The sequence below is a fragment of the Falco peregrinus genome, chromosome 2, assembly GCF_023634155.1.
Source record: "Falco peregrinus isolate bFalPer1 chromosome 2, bFalPer1.pri, whole genome shotgun sequence".
Taxonomy (NCBI): Eukaryota; Metazoa; Chordata; class Aves; order Falconiformes; family Falconidae; genus Falco; species Falco peregrinus.
In genome coordinates, this window is record NC_073722.1 from 126296410 (window position 1) to 126311317 (window position 14908).

Genomic DNA, 14908 nt, shown 5'->3' on the forward strand with positions numbered 1-14908 from the left:
ACAATTTCACAACAAATGAACAATTTACATGGAAGAGAATTCTTTCACAAGCAGCAGAACCAAGCCAAAGTTTTCCCAACTTCTGCTCAGTTTTGGATTTTCTGTCACTTTACTGGATGCAATCTCTTTCTGAAGGGTTGGGTGTTAATGGAGGTTTCTCTCCTCCCCTCCCCAACATGTAGCTGTTATAGTCCGGTAAGAGCTATGCTGCTCAGGCTGCAGCCTGTTCCTTACCTGACCAGGAGAGTAACAACACACAGTCTGTCCCCTACCTCCATCCAGCTATTTTCACAAAATGTTTAGGACAAATTTAAATTCCCAATTCTCAAGAGTTTTAAAAATGGCATGTGGTGTGTTAATGTTGCTGGAACATACAGTGGGTGCAAGATGCAACCACACAGTGCATGGTTTTATTTTAAAAGCCTGGCTTCCTCAGGAAATCAGTCAAAAATACATTCAATCTTTGGAATTCATGTAGCAATATGTTCTGCACTACCCCATTACAACTGTTTGTTTAAAATAACCCTTACTACATTCAATAAAAAGTACATCTTGTAATAAATCTGGTTCCTTTTCTACAAAGTGTATCTGACATTTTATCCAAAAGCAATGGACTCGAACTTGTGCAGCTGTTTTCCACATTCACCCCAAACAAAGATAACAGCAGCAAAATCTGAGTAAGACAGAAAACCTTTACAGGCAGAACATGACCTTGTAGTCACTCCCAGTTTGCTGTCGAGCCTGGAAAGGCTAGTGGTATGACAAGTTTGTCCTCAAGTACCTGGTAAACTGTTTAGCACAGAACCTGGCAGGACGCCTGCAGTCTCAGAGAGCATTTTCTGAATTTCTCAACATTTGCACTGATGCAACTTTGCTGTTCATTTCCTTACGCTTGCAAATGTGAGTGTCAGAGCAGGATTTTGCTGCACTAGGTCAGGCTGCAAAACATGGGTAGCAGAGAAGTAAACAGCTGCAAGAGCATGTTATGAGATAACTTCAGAGATCAATTCAGCAATGTAAGAAGTGATTTCAATTTATACCTACTACCAATCAATTGTAAATTCAATTGCCTGTAAGCCCAAGCTGATATGACCACAATAACTCTTGGGTTAGACACATGCATGCAAATACAAATTATTCTGAACCATATCCACAGACTCCAGGCTATTTATTTTTAAAAAAAAAAAAAAAAAAAAATCACAACACCTTTTAGGTGTTTTAATTTTAGGTTGTGGGCACATGAAATTACCCTCATGTAAATTCATGAGGATTAATCAAAGATAATAAAAACCTGCCTATTTAAGTACAAGGGAGTATGCTGGTTACACAAGTTACACACCAACAGCTTAACCTGGTTAATGCAGGCCATGAAAAAATGTTTCCAATAAATTTACTAGTTATTGCAACCTGAAAAGTATTAAATACAGTGGAGGCGTACTATAACTTACAGATACTTAAGTTTAAATGCTAAACTGAGCCACAAGGAAGACTCTTGCAAGTCTTAAGCAAGTGCTCTGTAGATACTTGGTTGCATTTTAAAAATCCATCTCAGTCTCCTAGATGCCAATATATTCACAAACAGCCCAAGACTTAAACAGCTTAATTTGCTGGATGTCTAGGACAAAATGCATTACTAGAGCTAAGCTATAAGGGTGGAACATTTATTTGCTTCACTGTAGTCAGCAGTGTAGTGACTTTACCTTTCCTCTGCAGAGTCTTTGACCTTGCTTTTAAGTCCAATGTGAAATGAATTCTGAAGTACCTAATCCTCATTGTGTGGATTCAGTATTGAATAATACTTCCAAAAAAATACCTTTGAGCAGTCTGTTCATGAGAACTGATGTCGACAGGGAAGACAAAAATCAAGACTACTAACCTTGAATATCTGCTACAACAGATTCAGGAGACAGGTGTGGTTTTCAGCAATTGCAAGCTACTACATACTAGAAGTTCACTGCAAGATTTAAAGAAATTCCACCCACCAGCCTACTCTGTATGATAAGAATCCCTCCCTATCTGTTCAAATAAAATAAAAGTTCTGAGATGGCTACGTAAATAACTGTTTGGTTTTAGACAAAGGAATTTTAAAAGGACTTAAATCTGCTTCTCACATGCTGGCTCTCTATCCTCAGTCTGATGACAGTCTGATGGCTTTGATGGGTCACACCACAAAACGCTGTAACAGGATTTTAAGTCCACACCAGGACACATCTTTAAAACCTACTTAGTCAAATAACGTAACTCCTAAGCAACAGTGTCATTTTAGTACTATTCCTTCTTTATAACCTCTATTTTAAGAGCTCTTTAAAGTTCCAGACTCTGCACCTTCTTGTCTCTTAAATATAAACCTAGATATTACTGGAAACTCAGTTCAGGTTGCCAGATCACAATCCTGTGTGTAAATGAATCCTCAAACTGGTTGTCTTTCTGTTCTGGTCAAAGTGCATCATACTCAACAGGAGGAACTACTATGCCTAGGACCAGAAGTTAACCTTATCAATACTAAATAATTATTTAGTAATTTCAAGTTTTCCTCTGAGTGCAGTCACTGTTTCATGAAGTGATATTCAGATTAACAGCTTAATGAGTCAGGAGAAAGAAAACCAGAAGGTTATGCTTTATTAAGATCCATGTGGAAAGAGTTAAAACTGAAGTATTTCAGGCTTTTCTCATTCTGCCTTAGAGATGAGCAGAGATCTAAACAAAAATGTAAATAGTTTTCTTTGTTAATGCTATTAAGTTTTGCACAAAACTCTGATGTCTATTCAAAAAGAAGCTTCAGTTGCCTGATACAGTATCATTTGCATGTCCAAGTCTGCAAAGACTGAACCTTTGCCCAGGGGATACCTGGTGGTATTTACTAGATAGAGAACACCAGGGTCCAAGCAAATGGGTCTGCAGAAGGCCCCTCCCTGTCTCTAACGGTCACTGATCCACTACCCTCTGTGAACACAAAGACAAGGTATTTCTAAATAGGTCACACAGAGGCTGGGTGGTAATTACAGAAAAACGTTAATCAGATTTGAGAAGGCAGAGCTGCTTACCTCTTTGAAGAAGCCTTTCCAATATCAGGTCTTTCTTCACATCTTAGGACAAACTGACATTAAGAGTACAATGGCCATATGAAAATACCCTAGAATACATAAATCTTGCTTGTCTGCCAATTCTGGCCTCATTTTGATGACTAAATAAAAAACAAAACAGAGAGGAAGTATGAAATGTGAATGGACCTTATTGTCTGAAGACTATGGAAAGCAAAGCATGAGAAAGCATGGTCATTGAACGATTGCAACCAAATAGAGAATTTCAAAACTAATAGGCGTTCAGATGCTGGGTGATAATGCAAAGAAAAAGCACTTCAGAGGCATTCTCAGGACGTTCCACCTTATCAAGGGGGGCCCATTGCTTCTGCAACTGAGAAAGTGTGTCAGGGAGGGGAAGGCAATTGGTAAAGCAAGAATCTGGTTCTTGGTAGCCTTATGCCCTTGGCAGCTTCCTTCCCAAGCAGGCCTTAGGGAATGTGCACTGGGAGATTTTACCAGGTTCACCTTCGCATTTTCAAGGGGAGCTCTTTAAAATGTCAGAAATAGCAGTGGGGTGTTCTGGAGCCTCAGCCCTGCAGCGATGCAGGTCAGCTTCCCAATTACCCAGCAGCAGTTCAGTGATTTTGAAGACTGACACTTTTCGGAGAGATGCACTAACACATTACTGCATCACTTTAATAAAACTGGAAGAAATTTTGTTTACTTACAAGTTAAATGTCCTTTTCATTACGGTTCAAACTTGTCTCTCCAGACTTTGGCAATAGCTTCCCCTTTGCCCCATCTCCTTCATTCAAGGTCACTCCTGCCTGCAGTGTTCAAGGCTGATTTCGGCAAGATGGCAAGACCCAGAGGATTTTCCCACTAAACTGATTTTGCAAGTTTGTTGACTTAGTTCCAGAATGCCAGATCACTGCTGATCTGCAATGCATGAACAGTTCAGCTCACAAAACAGCTTAAAATGCTGCTTCCCTGTCTTTAACAGCCTCTGATTGTGCTTCTTCATATCAGTTCATGCCTGTAACTATTTCTCCTGTTTTGTGCCTCATTTTTCCCTAAGAATCTCAGAGAAATTACGTACATTACTGCTGCAATTTCACAGTTTCCACTTTATTTTAGTAGTGTATTAAAGAATTATCAGATTTTTTTCTCACTATCAGAAGAAATAACACATGCATTCTACCTAGGCTGAGCCCCAGAATTGCAGTAGAGAGCTTCCCACTTGTACAGATAATTCCCAGGTGCTTTAGTTATCATTGCTATAGGAGATTTTTTTTATGTACAGGTGGTACAGCTACTCCCATGTGAAGGCAGTCACAGCAGCAGCGCCTACAGATACACTGCTACAATTCAGGCTACAAAACTCCAGGGAACCTATGCAGTGGTTTTAGATGCTAAAATCCCCACAGTCATTCATCATGACTCCCTCCCGATGCTTAGGGCCCCAACAGTGGAAGAAAATAGGTGGCCCAGTTCAGATTTTTCAGCACAAAATAGAGCAGCTTCAATGTAATGCATCTTTCTTGATGGTTTAAACAGAGACCCTGGTCTTGTGTTCTGCCCTGCCAAGCTACGCTGTGGGTGAGTGGGGTGGCTGGGTTGCTGACCACCTCTTGGAGAACTACCAAAAGGAAAACTGCAAGTCACATACTGCTTCATTTGCCCTAATTTTCTCTGTATTCACAAGACCAAAGAAAAGTGGCTTTCATCATTTACTATACTTAAAATCTGTGCTTTTCTGGCTAAACAACCAGTTCTTCCAGAGAGATATTTTGCAAAAACAGCACAAGGCTAACAGTCAAACTCAGAATGGTACCACAATACATTTTCACAAAGTATGAGAATGTGAATAACTGGTTTTGGAAATTATACCTGTTAACCCCTCTTCTGTCACTTTTTTTTTTGTTTGTTTGCTTGTTTCTGGAAAAAAATGCTGGTTTATGCTGAAGACAGTCGATCTTTACAAGACAGCAAAGGATTGATGCAGCAAAATTTTGCAGAGCCTGAAATAGCTGCCAAATTCAGAAGGCTGTTGGGAAATAAAAAACATAGTCCTCTTAGGAAAACCTGGTTTCGTTAAATAAGGTCACAATGTTCTGTGGTTTGTGTATTGTTGTTTTGGGTTTTTTTTACTTCTTCATTTTTTTCTTTATATATTCCTACATCTGCAGAGTAAGGGGACCAAGTGGAAGTTTTACCATTTTAATTTTCCCCTTTCTACATTACATTTCCCCTTTCTGCATCTACAAAAGAAATTCTACAGTATTTCTTTTGCAGGAGCAATTAGTATTTGCTGTTATTTTAGAAGAAAAACCCTACAGAAATAAAGGAAAAGTATGAGTCACAGAGAGACCAATAATTAGGTCATGTGTTCAATTAGTTTTCATGCTTAACTAGTTACTCTTTAGGAAATGCTCAGCCTTTGATGTGCAGCAGGCAACTTACCAATTAATTAGGCAGAAAGAAGCAATGCAAGGAATGAAACCTCAGAAACTGTATCAAAGCCCAGAGATATCTAATGAGGGAAACAACAGCAACAACAACAGAAAACATGCACAAAAAGATAGAGGCTTTAAATTATCTGTTTCAAGTATCTTGGCTGTACTTCCTTTGAAATTAAGAGAAAACTGTTGGAAAGCAGACTAGAAGAGAGAAAGGAGCAGCCTTGTTTGATCGGAAAAGCATCACTGTTTCCTTGAAGGCTTGCCACAAAAAATATAATCTATCCGTATTGTACGAGATGTCTCCTCAGAGACCATCACTCACTGATGAATGCAAGCTGCAAGAGGCATCACACAAGATATGATACTGGATTAGAACAAAATAGGAAAACCCTTTTATTTAAAAATCTGTACAGTTTAGCACAATCGGACACATGCTGCTGGAAGTCTCAACCTGGCACCAGCAACTGGGGAGAAAATATAATACATAGCCACAGTTCAACTAACATTTCTATTAATGTCACAGGCATGCTGATCTGGGATTAGTACCAAGTTTCTCGGTTCCCTTAGGCCCACTTCAATACAAGACTGCTGCAGTCGCTCCTCCTTGACTACGTCACCTCTTTGATCTGAGTGAAAAAATGGGTACAACCACATAAATTTAATGGGCTGGAAAGACCTAAAACATGCCTAGGTCTGCCAGACTAATGAGTTCAAATATGTTACTGCCTGTCTCTTAATAAGTGACACTAATGTAAGTCATGGAACAACAAAAAGAAAACTGCATAAGGAACAGAAGCAAAATTGCTGTGTGACAGCATCCACACCATCATTAACACACCATCCTCAGTGACTAGGGGTGCTACACACAGGCATTTTCAAATATAGGTATTTGCTTTCAAGCTTTCCCAGCCCTTCCCAAAAGCTTTCAAAAAGTTTATTTAATCTTGCCCCCTAGATTTCTCCAGTTCTTCCCCTATCTGGGATTTTCATGCCCCCTCTCATAGCTCATAGTTCTCCTTCGCTCCAGGGATGTCCATTCAAGTTAATGAAACACAACTAATTCCATCAGACAATCAAAATAGTGAAGATAACTGCCTTAGCAAAAAAGGAGGAAGCGGAGAGAAGAAAAAGGGAGATAACAATGTAGCACTTGAATTAGAAAAATCTATACTGTAATTGACTTTGTTTTATTTAGGCAAGTCGGAGTAAGGGGGAAAAAATTATTTGGGATGTAACATCTAAAGCTCTCTGGCTTTGCTGGTGTCAGTTACTGGGAGGGGCCTGGAGTACAGAGGCCCTGGAGCTACTGGCCTGAAACGACAGGAGGGGGAGTGGGGGAAACAGGCAATGCTCAGATGACAAATTACAGACCTTGCTGTGGTTAAATCTGACAGAGGCACAAACCTCTCACACTCCATTAAGTTACTTATCAGAGGATGTAAACAAATCCCAAATTCCACAGAAGAGTTGACCTTCAACTTGAAGTAAAGGTCTCTGTACAAAAGCAAGTCTCCACTAGAACGGTTTTGTAGCATCTCGGAACGGCTCAGAACACTTTGCACCTCTGCACTTTCACTGGCTCATCTCCGAATCTGCTGAAGACCAGGGCCCAGCACCCACCTGGTAAGCTGGCTCCTTTCAAGGAGCTGACACGAGCATTGTGCCACTGCAACAAATTGATGGACAACAAATATTCAAATTGTGACAAGGGGCTCCAGAGCTCTTCCCCTTCCCCTGAAACCTCCACACACATCAAAATAAGACATCCAACTACAGTCCACCTTAAATATAGCAGTGAACTTTCTTCTAACCCATCCATGATCCTTAACTCCCGTGCCCCATAACTACAGCTTTATTTTCCATAACAGTCCAGCTTAAAAGAATAAAAGTTCCACTCCAGTCCTTGGCTTTGCTTGGTAGCAAGGCTGTCAAGGTTCTTTGGCAGATCTCATGAACATCCTAATTACATACTGCTTCAGTTTAAAGAACATGCTGTTTGTAATCACTTTCTAGATATCCTCGCCTCCAGCTCATCTACTGCTCCTCCTCTTTTCACCTTCCAAACCTTATTTCTTTCAGTAATCTCACATGCAACCCAAATTTTACCTACAGCCCTATACTCTGGATTGCTCCACATCTATTTCTCTCCGTATATGCTCTTCCACCTGGTGATGGCACTTCCAAAACTCCCCTATAACCACTCACTTCCTATTTCTATATTGTACCACACTGAAACATCTACCAGCACATTTAGAGCCAGGCTTCTGCTATGCAAAGACTCTTATCACACTGACTGCTACTGTTTTACTGTCTCTTTGTACTCTCCCATTTGTTTGCATCAGTCTTATTTCAGACTGCAAGCTGTGCAGCAGTGGTTTTCATTTCATCTGTACAGCACCTGGCTGAACCAAACCCTCCCATGACTAGGGCTTCTGAGTCTTGCAAGAGTAAAATCAAAACAAACGAACAAAAAAAAAAAAACCAGAACAAATAAAAATAATAATAATAATAATAAAAACCCCAAACAAAACACTGGGGCTGGGGTGGTCTGCACAGCTGGGGAAGAAGTAGGGGGAAAAAAAGAGAGGAAAAAAGGAATCTTACCAAACACACCCAAGAGAGTCACAAACATCTGTTTGCCGGTGGTCTCACAGCTAGCTGCGCAAAGACCACCACATAGCACAGACTCTCAAGAAAAGGAAGACTTTAAAAAATTGAAAACATTCATTTTCACTGAGACAAGGTCCTGCTCCTCCAGTGTTAAGAATGCACTTCATGAGCAATGGAGAAATGCAAGTGTCTGAGACACCTTCTTAACCTCACCTCTACTCAGGAAGAGTTATGAACAGCAGGCTTTGACCTTCTATCGGCAGGACTGGGAAAGTTTCTGTCAGAGAATAAAGAACAGTACCATTGGGATTCAGTTGGATTAGCAGAAATCACAACAGAAAACAAGTAGAAATCAAAATTATTGAGAGAGATGAAATAAAGGAAGAATAAGTCCTGTGAATTTTCTGGTCAGATTACAGTTAAAGAAAGAAACTGGTCAAAAGCCATAGCTAACAAAAAGAAAAAAAATAATCTATAATTTCATGCAAATTTAATAAGCATATGCTCCAGACTACTTCATACCAGATCCTGAATTATGTAAACTGCATCATTCAACCTACACTTCTGCCTTCGGCTACACAGTTCCATTCTCAAAGGCATACACAGGAATGGAAACGAAGGAAACTTTATTAAGGCTAGAAGCCAAATAATGACACGTCCATTACAAGAAAGCAGGGGGGGAGAAAAAGTCTGGTACCCTTCTAAGAACAAAGCCAGCAAGCACAGACCAGCCGCATCTCGTAGCGCTCTGTACAATACCGCACACAATGACCATTTTATACAGAGTAACTGGTGCTTTTTATATAGAAGTACCATAGCTCAGTTCAGAGAATTCCAGCCAAGAGGATGCAGAAAAGCACGCTCTCTCAAACCAGCCCCCAAGAAAAGGAGCAGTGTGCTGTGCAGAGGAGTAGTAGAAAGCTGGACAACACCTTCATCCTCTGCTCCAGCTCTGCACAACATTACAGCAAAGAACCCAAGTCCCAGGCTCTGCTGATAAATGGATATAAACTGGGACTTAAGTAACAGTAACGTGTCGTAAAAATCCCCAGTAGCTACTGCATCTCCATAAACCATCTCACTGCAGCAGCACTCGGAATTTGCAATCTGTTATTCCTATTTTCAAACAAAGTCTGTTGACTTTTAAACTAAGGCAAGTTCTGCCTTGTGAATGGCATGACATGCAATGCTGCCAAGAAAACCAAATTTGCATACAAACAATATTTGCTACTTACTGCCAGCACAAGCAAACCAGTTCTCTCTCTGGTCGCTACAACACAGGCAGTATATCCATATAATATAAAGGGTAATCAATGAGGATCAGAAGCAGAGAAATGCCATATCAATGTGATCAATTTCTTATCTAAATGTTTTAAATACACAGCATGCAAAGTATCTCCAATAAAAATGTAAGGTATTTTATGCCAGGCAATTGAAGTGATGATACAACGTGCTGTCCCTGCTAAAGGTTCTCCTTTTCCACCGTGTTCTCCTGACACTGCCTGCCAAACTCTTTAGCCCAGACCCTGTAACCAGCATGCCCCAAGCCTGCTCAGCTCCACCAGCCACCCTCCAACCCTCCAGCCTGCAGGTCCCAAAGCCAGAAGCACAGTCCCGAGGAAGGTTTTTCCCCCTGATCAGGCATTGCGGGGTCCTGTGCTCTTAAGTTCACTACCTTTTCCTCCTTTCATTCTCAGCTGCTTAAGCAACCCCTCTTATCCCGTGTAATTGAGCCTGCTTTCCAGATTACCCTCAGGTTTAACCCCTTCCACGCCCCATGAAGCTCAAAACTCATGAGCTTCAATAGTAGAGAAGAGCTCTTTGTTTTCTTTCCACTTTTTCAGCAGCACCTTAACTATCTTTGCACCGACTTGTGAGAAGTCTTGCTCAGAAAATTCTTTAGAAAGACAAAACCTACAGCTTTGTCATCTCCAACTCTCTTCCTCATTAAAATTTTCATTTGAGAATTGCAATGAAATGACTGAATATTGTTTAACTGCAGTATTTTGCAGATAAAACAACAGCTGAAGCGCTTTTTACTCCTGCAGCACACAAATTTATGTAGCTACAAAACAATAAAGCAAAGTCTTAAATTTAATCAGAACAAATACTTCAAGCAATGGCAAGCTGATAAATTATTTAGAAAGGGGCTCAATAAGACCTGGAAGGAAATATGCATCAGCTGTGCAGCCAGGGAGCTTCCAGAAACAAAGAATTTTCATGCTTCCTCCTTGTAAAGCTTTTTCATCTAAGCTATTTGTATTTAAAAGAAAGGGAAAGTATTTGAACAACATCCTACCATTCAGACAAGGACTGCACTGGTAGTGATGTCATAGGACTTTCCACACAGCTTTTATTACTGACACAATCTATTTACCCACAGTTAGTATTGTTTGTGTGTTCACAACAAAGAGTTGATGACAGCCATTTCCCAGCGTAAGGACCCACTCTGACAGCCTGGTAATATTGGCTATTTCAGAAGATTTTAATGATTTGGTCTTTTTTTCAGACTGCCTAGTTTTCCCCATATTGTCTTCCTTCCATCAATTCTTCAACCATTCCAAAACATTGAGAAATAGACAAAACTAGATGTATTAGTATTTATATGAAAGGTCTAGGAAATTCAATAATGTTCCTATTGTTTTATTGCAGATGGCACATCAACTTCTCTTTATGACTGCAGAAAACTCAAGAGCCCTGTCGAGTGCAATAAAACAGTACGTGTTTAGCTTTGCAATGTTTCAAAGGGCTGTGATTTACTGCTAAGAACCAGGCACCTTGCACACAAACATCTGAGCTCAGTAATTGCCTCATGTTTTGTGCAAACTCTACAAGGCAGCGTGAGGTCAGCCCACACAGGGTACCTGCTGCTTCTAGATGCCGGTCTCTCATTCCTCAGTAATATGGACTATGTTACTAAAGAGTGGAGAAAAAGGTTTGTTTTCACCTTTGCGTCAAGATGTTTTACTCCCCTCTTTGATTTCAGACACTATTTGAATTTTCAGCCAAATTCTCAGGCTGCTAGAGAAGGATTTTAAAAATTGTCAATGTCCCAAGAGGTAAAATGCAAAACTAAATTCTCTTGTCTTAAACATATCCCATATATGCTTCAAGACAAGTCCTTCTTATATAAATATACTTACAAAACACCTCAGGAAAAAGCAGACCCACAGACAATTATCCACAGATTCAGTAACGTGGACATTTCACCACTAAAAACCAGTAAGCCTCCTTCAGGTAATACCTTCAGCTTTCACTGAAAGACAAACTCAGTTCTAGTCAGTCAACCCTGAGTAAGGCAGCAGGGAAGTATCACGCAAAGGCAAGAGGTAAAGAAGCAGTACAAACTGCATTTACATTCAAATTGCTCTGAATACAATATTATTTCCATCTAGTTTGCATTAGAAAGTAGAGGAGGGACTTGGAACACATGCAACAAACTACTTCAGCAGCAGCCTTTAAAAATAAATACGCCAACAACCCTTTTTTGGGTGAAAAATATTCACAGCAGTGTCTGGCAAAAGAAAAGTTTATATTTACTTCTGCAAAGATAATCTCAAAGCCACTTGACCTTTACCTGAATATATTAGCCCTTCAAGAAGGAATGGAAGACTTTGGGGGGGTGGGGAAGAACAAGAACCACAAGTTCTCTATCTCCCTGTACAAACAGGGACATTCAGAGCTTCTAGGTTCCAGACCCAAACAAAACATCAGCAGTGGCAATCTACAGATTTCATAAATTATAAAGAAACAAGTAAATGAATGTAACCCATCACAGTTTAAATATAAGGGCTGATTAAAAATACTTCAGGGCACTGCCAACACAAAAGCCTTCCCAACCAGTCATCCAGCACAGAGGACAGGAAAGCACCAGTAACTTTCCAAACTGCAGACTTAACCATAACTATAGACTTTCAAACTACATACTAACAGGCATTACAGTGACATTTCATAGATTTTTTACATGTTAAGTAAGATAGCGAGCAATGCTAGAAACAGCAAATGTAGTCCTGGTACCAACATTATTGTTATTATTACTGACATAATTATTATTACTGAAGACAATCTAAAAGGAAGAGACAATGTCTCTGTAAAAAATTAAGGCCAGGTCGGTATGCATGTCACATCATAGGGAAAAAAAATTAAAGCAAGTCTACAAGTAGGTTCATTCAGTGAAGTTGCAGTTTCTGTTAGGGTTACACATTATTTACTTTTAATGATAGATTTATGATTTAGTAGTCAATAGTCCAGGTACTTTGAAGAGGAATATTTTGACCCAAACTGCCTACAGCATACAGGTAAGGACAGGAACATACTGGGGAACATTAACAGTGAAGATGATTCTACAGTTCAGTTTTTCTATTTGGAAAATGCCACAGACTTCAAATTTCATTCTTTAGATCTTTCTGTAGTTTATTTACTGAGACACATGAAACTATGGACATTGAAATAGCCAGAAGCAAAACACTTCCCCAATGTGAAAGCATGAGATGTTACAAAACAGGAAATACTCAGTTGCTTGCATGCTTCCTGAACTCCTGCTTTGCATTACTATTACCCAAAACATTCATCTTCAAAAACATATACACACATTATAATTTAGAGTTAGTAGTTACCAATGCTCTGAAATGATGTTTTACAACAAACCCAAAAGCATTCTTCAGCTTCTAGCTGTACAACATTCAATTTTTCCAAATGATAAAATCAGTAGTGATGAGTGCTGGAACAGAGTTTTGAACTAGGTGAGGCCAAACACATTCTTATAACCAAAGAAACTATAAACCTGAATGAAACGCTTCAGAACATCTCAGTCAGAGGAACCTAAATTTAAAAAAACTAAAACACCACAACAATGTAGGGACTTAGTACTTTAAGCAAATACCCCAGACGTGATCAAAGAAATTGCTAGCCCAGAGGGGCATCTGCTAGAAAGCTATTAAGTTTCACAACTTGCAAGAATTTATTCACACTGATGGATGAAGAAACCAATAAATGCCACACATGACCACGATGCCACATAACAGACGCGTATCTTAGTTTTCAGTCTACATTGAATGTTATCACAAAGAAGTATCGTATCTATAGCTGCAGAGGGCAGCCCAAGAAATACTTACTCTTGGCTGCCAGTTTTCATACTGCTTCTGTAAATTTGCACCAATGGTTTCCAGAGCTTTTTGAGGCCCCATTGACAGAGGATCTAGGAAATATAACACAAATGAGTATTTTTGACCACAACTGAATCACTCAGCTTGACAAGAGGCAGAAATTATTTCCAGTTCTAGGTGCTTTTAAACCTTCAGCTGCTCCACACTGTGTTTCTGTAAAATCCAGATCTACAGCCTGGGAGACCAAAGTCTACATCAAAGCATGAACACCACCTGCCTTTGCAGAAGAAAGCAGCCAAAAGCTTTCCACACTTTCCCTTCTCCAGTGTTCTGCTTGCAAGAGAGATCATTTAATGATATTTTAATGCAGGTTCCTTTCATGCATTCAATTTCAAATTCATAAACGTTACATTCTTCATGGAATTTACTTGGATGCGTAAATTATTCCCAAATTCTTCACTCAAGTACAAATTAAACACCATTATGGACCATGAAATTTGGAAGATTTCTCTCGCTAAGGTAATATACACAATTTGTTTTGAAAGACAGGGGAAGCATCACAATTGTTTCTTTTAATATTGAAAAAAGGTTTCTGTAATAAATAATGACAAAAATTTAGATTGGTTAAATATTTGATGATAAACATTTTTTCTTGATGAATGAAAAATCCTGCTTAACTTACTTCCATTGCTTACTGCTTCAGAGATTATACGCCATTTGTAATTTTTAAGTTAATCTTATCACTAATTACCACCACCCATACATACCACTACAATTTCAGGTTATGTGCTTTATTCAAAAACCACAGCTATATAATTGACACTATTAACAAGGTTCAAAAAGCTATTATTTTGCAATGCAATAAAAATTATTTTAAAAACATTTAATCACATCAATGAAGTTGTTTTTTTTAATCTTTACCAATATTCAACCTTGTACTGTTAGAAACAGAACATAAAGCAGGATGAAAGCAGGATTTAAAGAGTTATTTCTCTTAAAGGAATAAAAGCTAGGATCTTATTTGAGTTTTAGTACACTTCTGTAGAAAGATTTAAGGTAATGCGAGTACACCCTTTCCGTTTTTCCAAAACAAAGAGTGGCAAATTGTTTGCTCAGACTTCGAGAAGCCTGTCTGTCTTTGGCACAGGTGCAGGTTTTGTTCCAGAAGCCTTGCCAGAGCATCACCAGGATGGAACAAGCGCCTGCTCCCCACTATGGGCCCTGCAGTTTCGGCACGTGCTGACATACCTTTCAAAAACCCCCTTATCTATCGCAGAAGTCTTTATTGCTCTGAACTACAACAGTCCCCTTGCTATTTAAGCTGAGTTTCCAGCTGATATCCTTCAGATGTTGAACAGTAATCCCCCAAATGTATTCACACTGCTTTGCATCATCTTTTGTTAGTTGATATGTCATTAGCTACTGCTCAAATTTTTTTTAAAAAAGGAAATGAAAAACCAGCATAAACACATCAGAATTTTTCCTGAGTCCTTCAAAAGGACCAAACTGAAGTTCAGAAAAAGAAATTAAAAATACTTTACATTCACTCTGCCAGCAGAAGAATGTAGTCTGTAGACTCTGGAGCATCTTCAGAGTAATTAGCATTATTAAAAATACCCTTTATACAAAAATACACTGGTGCCATTCCAACAGCCAAGAAGTAGAAACAAATTAATTTTCCTAAATACAGCTCACACCACCACAGCCA

General features: G+C 39.3%; 1 protein-coding gene across 4 annotated transcripts in view; it reads right to left on the reverse strand.

The window, feature by feature from the left end:
• RPTOR (regulatory associated protein of MTOR complex 1) overlaps nt 1–14908 on the reverse strand; it is a 159127-nt gene that overhangs the window by 127878 nt on the left and 16341 nt on the right. For 2 of the 4 annotated variants that reach the window (XM_005243961.3, XM_027796008.2), the window contains exon 3: nt 13210–13292. In XM_005243961.3, coding sequence (XP_005244018.1) covers nt 13210–13292 — 83 coding nt within the window. Of the gene's footprint in view, nt 1–3044; nt 3185–3751; nt 4006–13209; nt 13293–14908 lie in introns of those variants that run through there. The other 2 variants (XM_055795268.1, XM_055795269.1) reach the window with 2 other exon arrangements.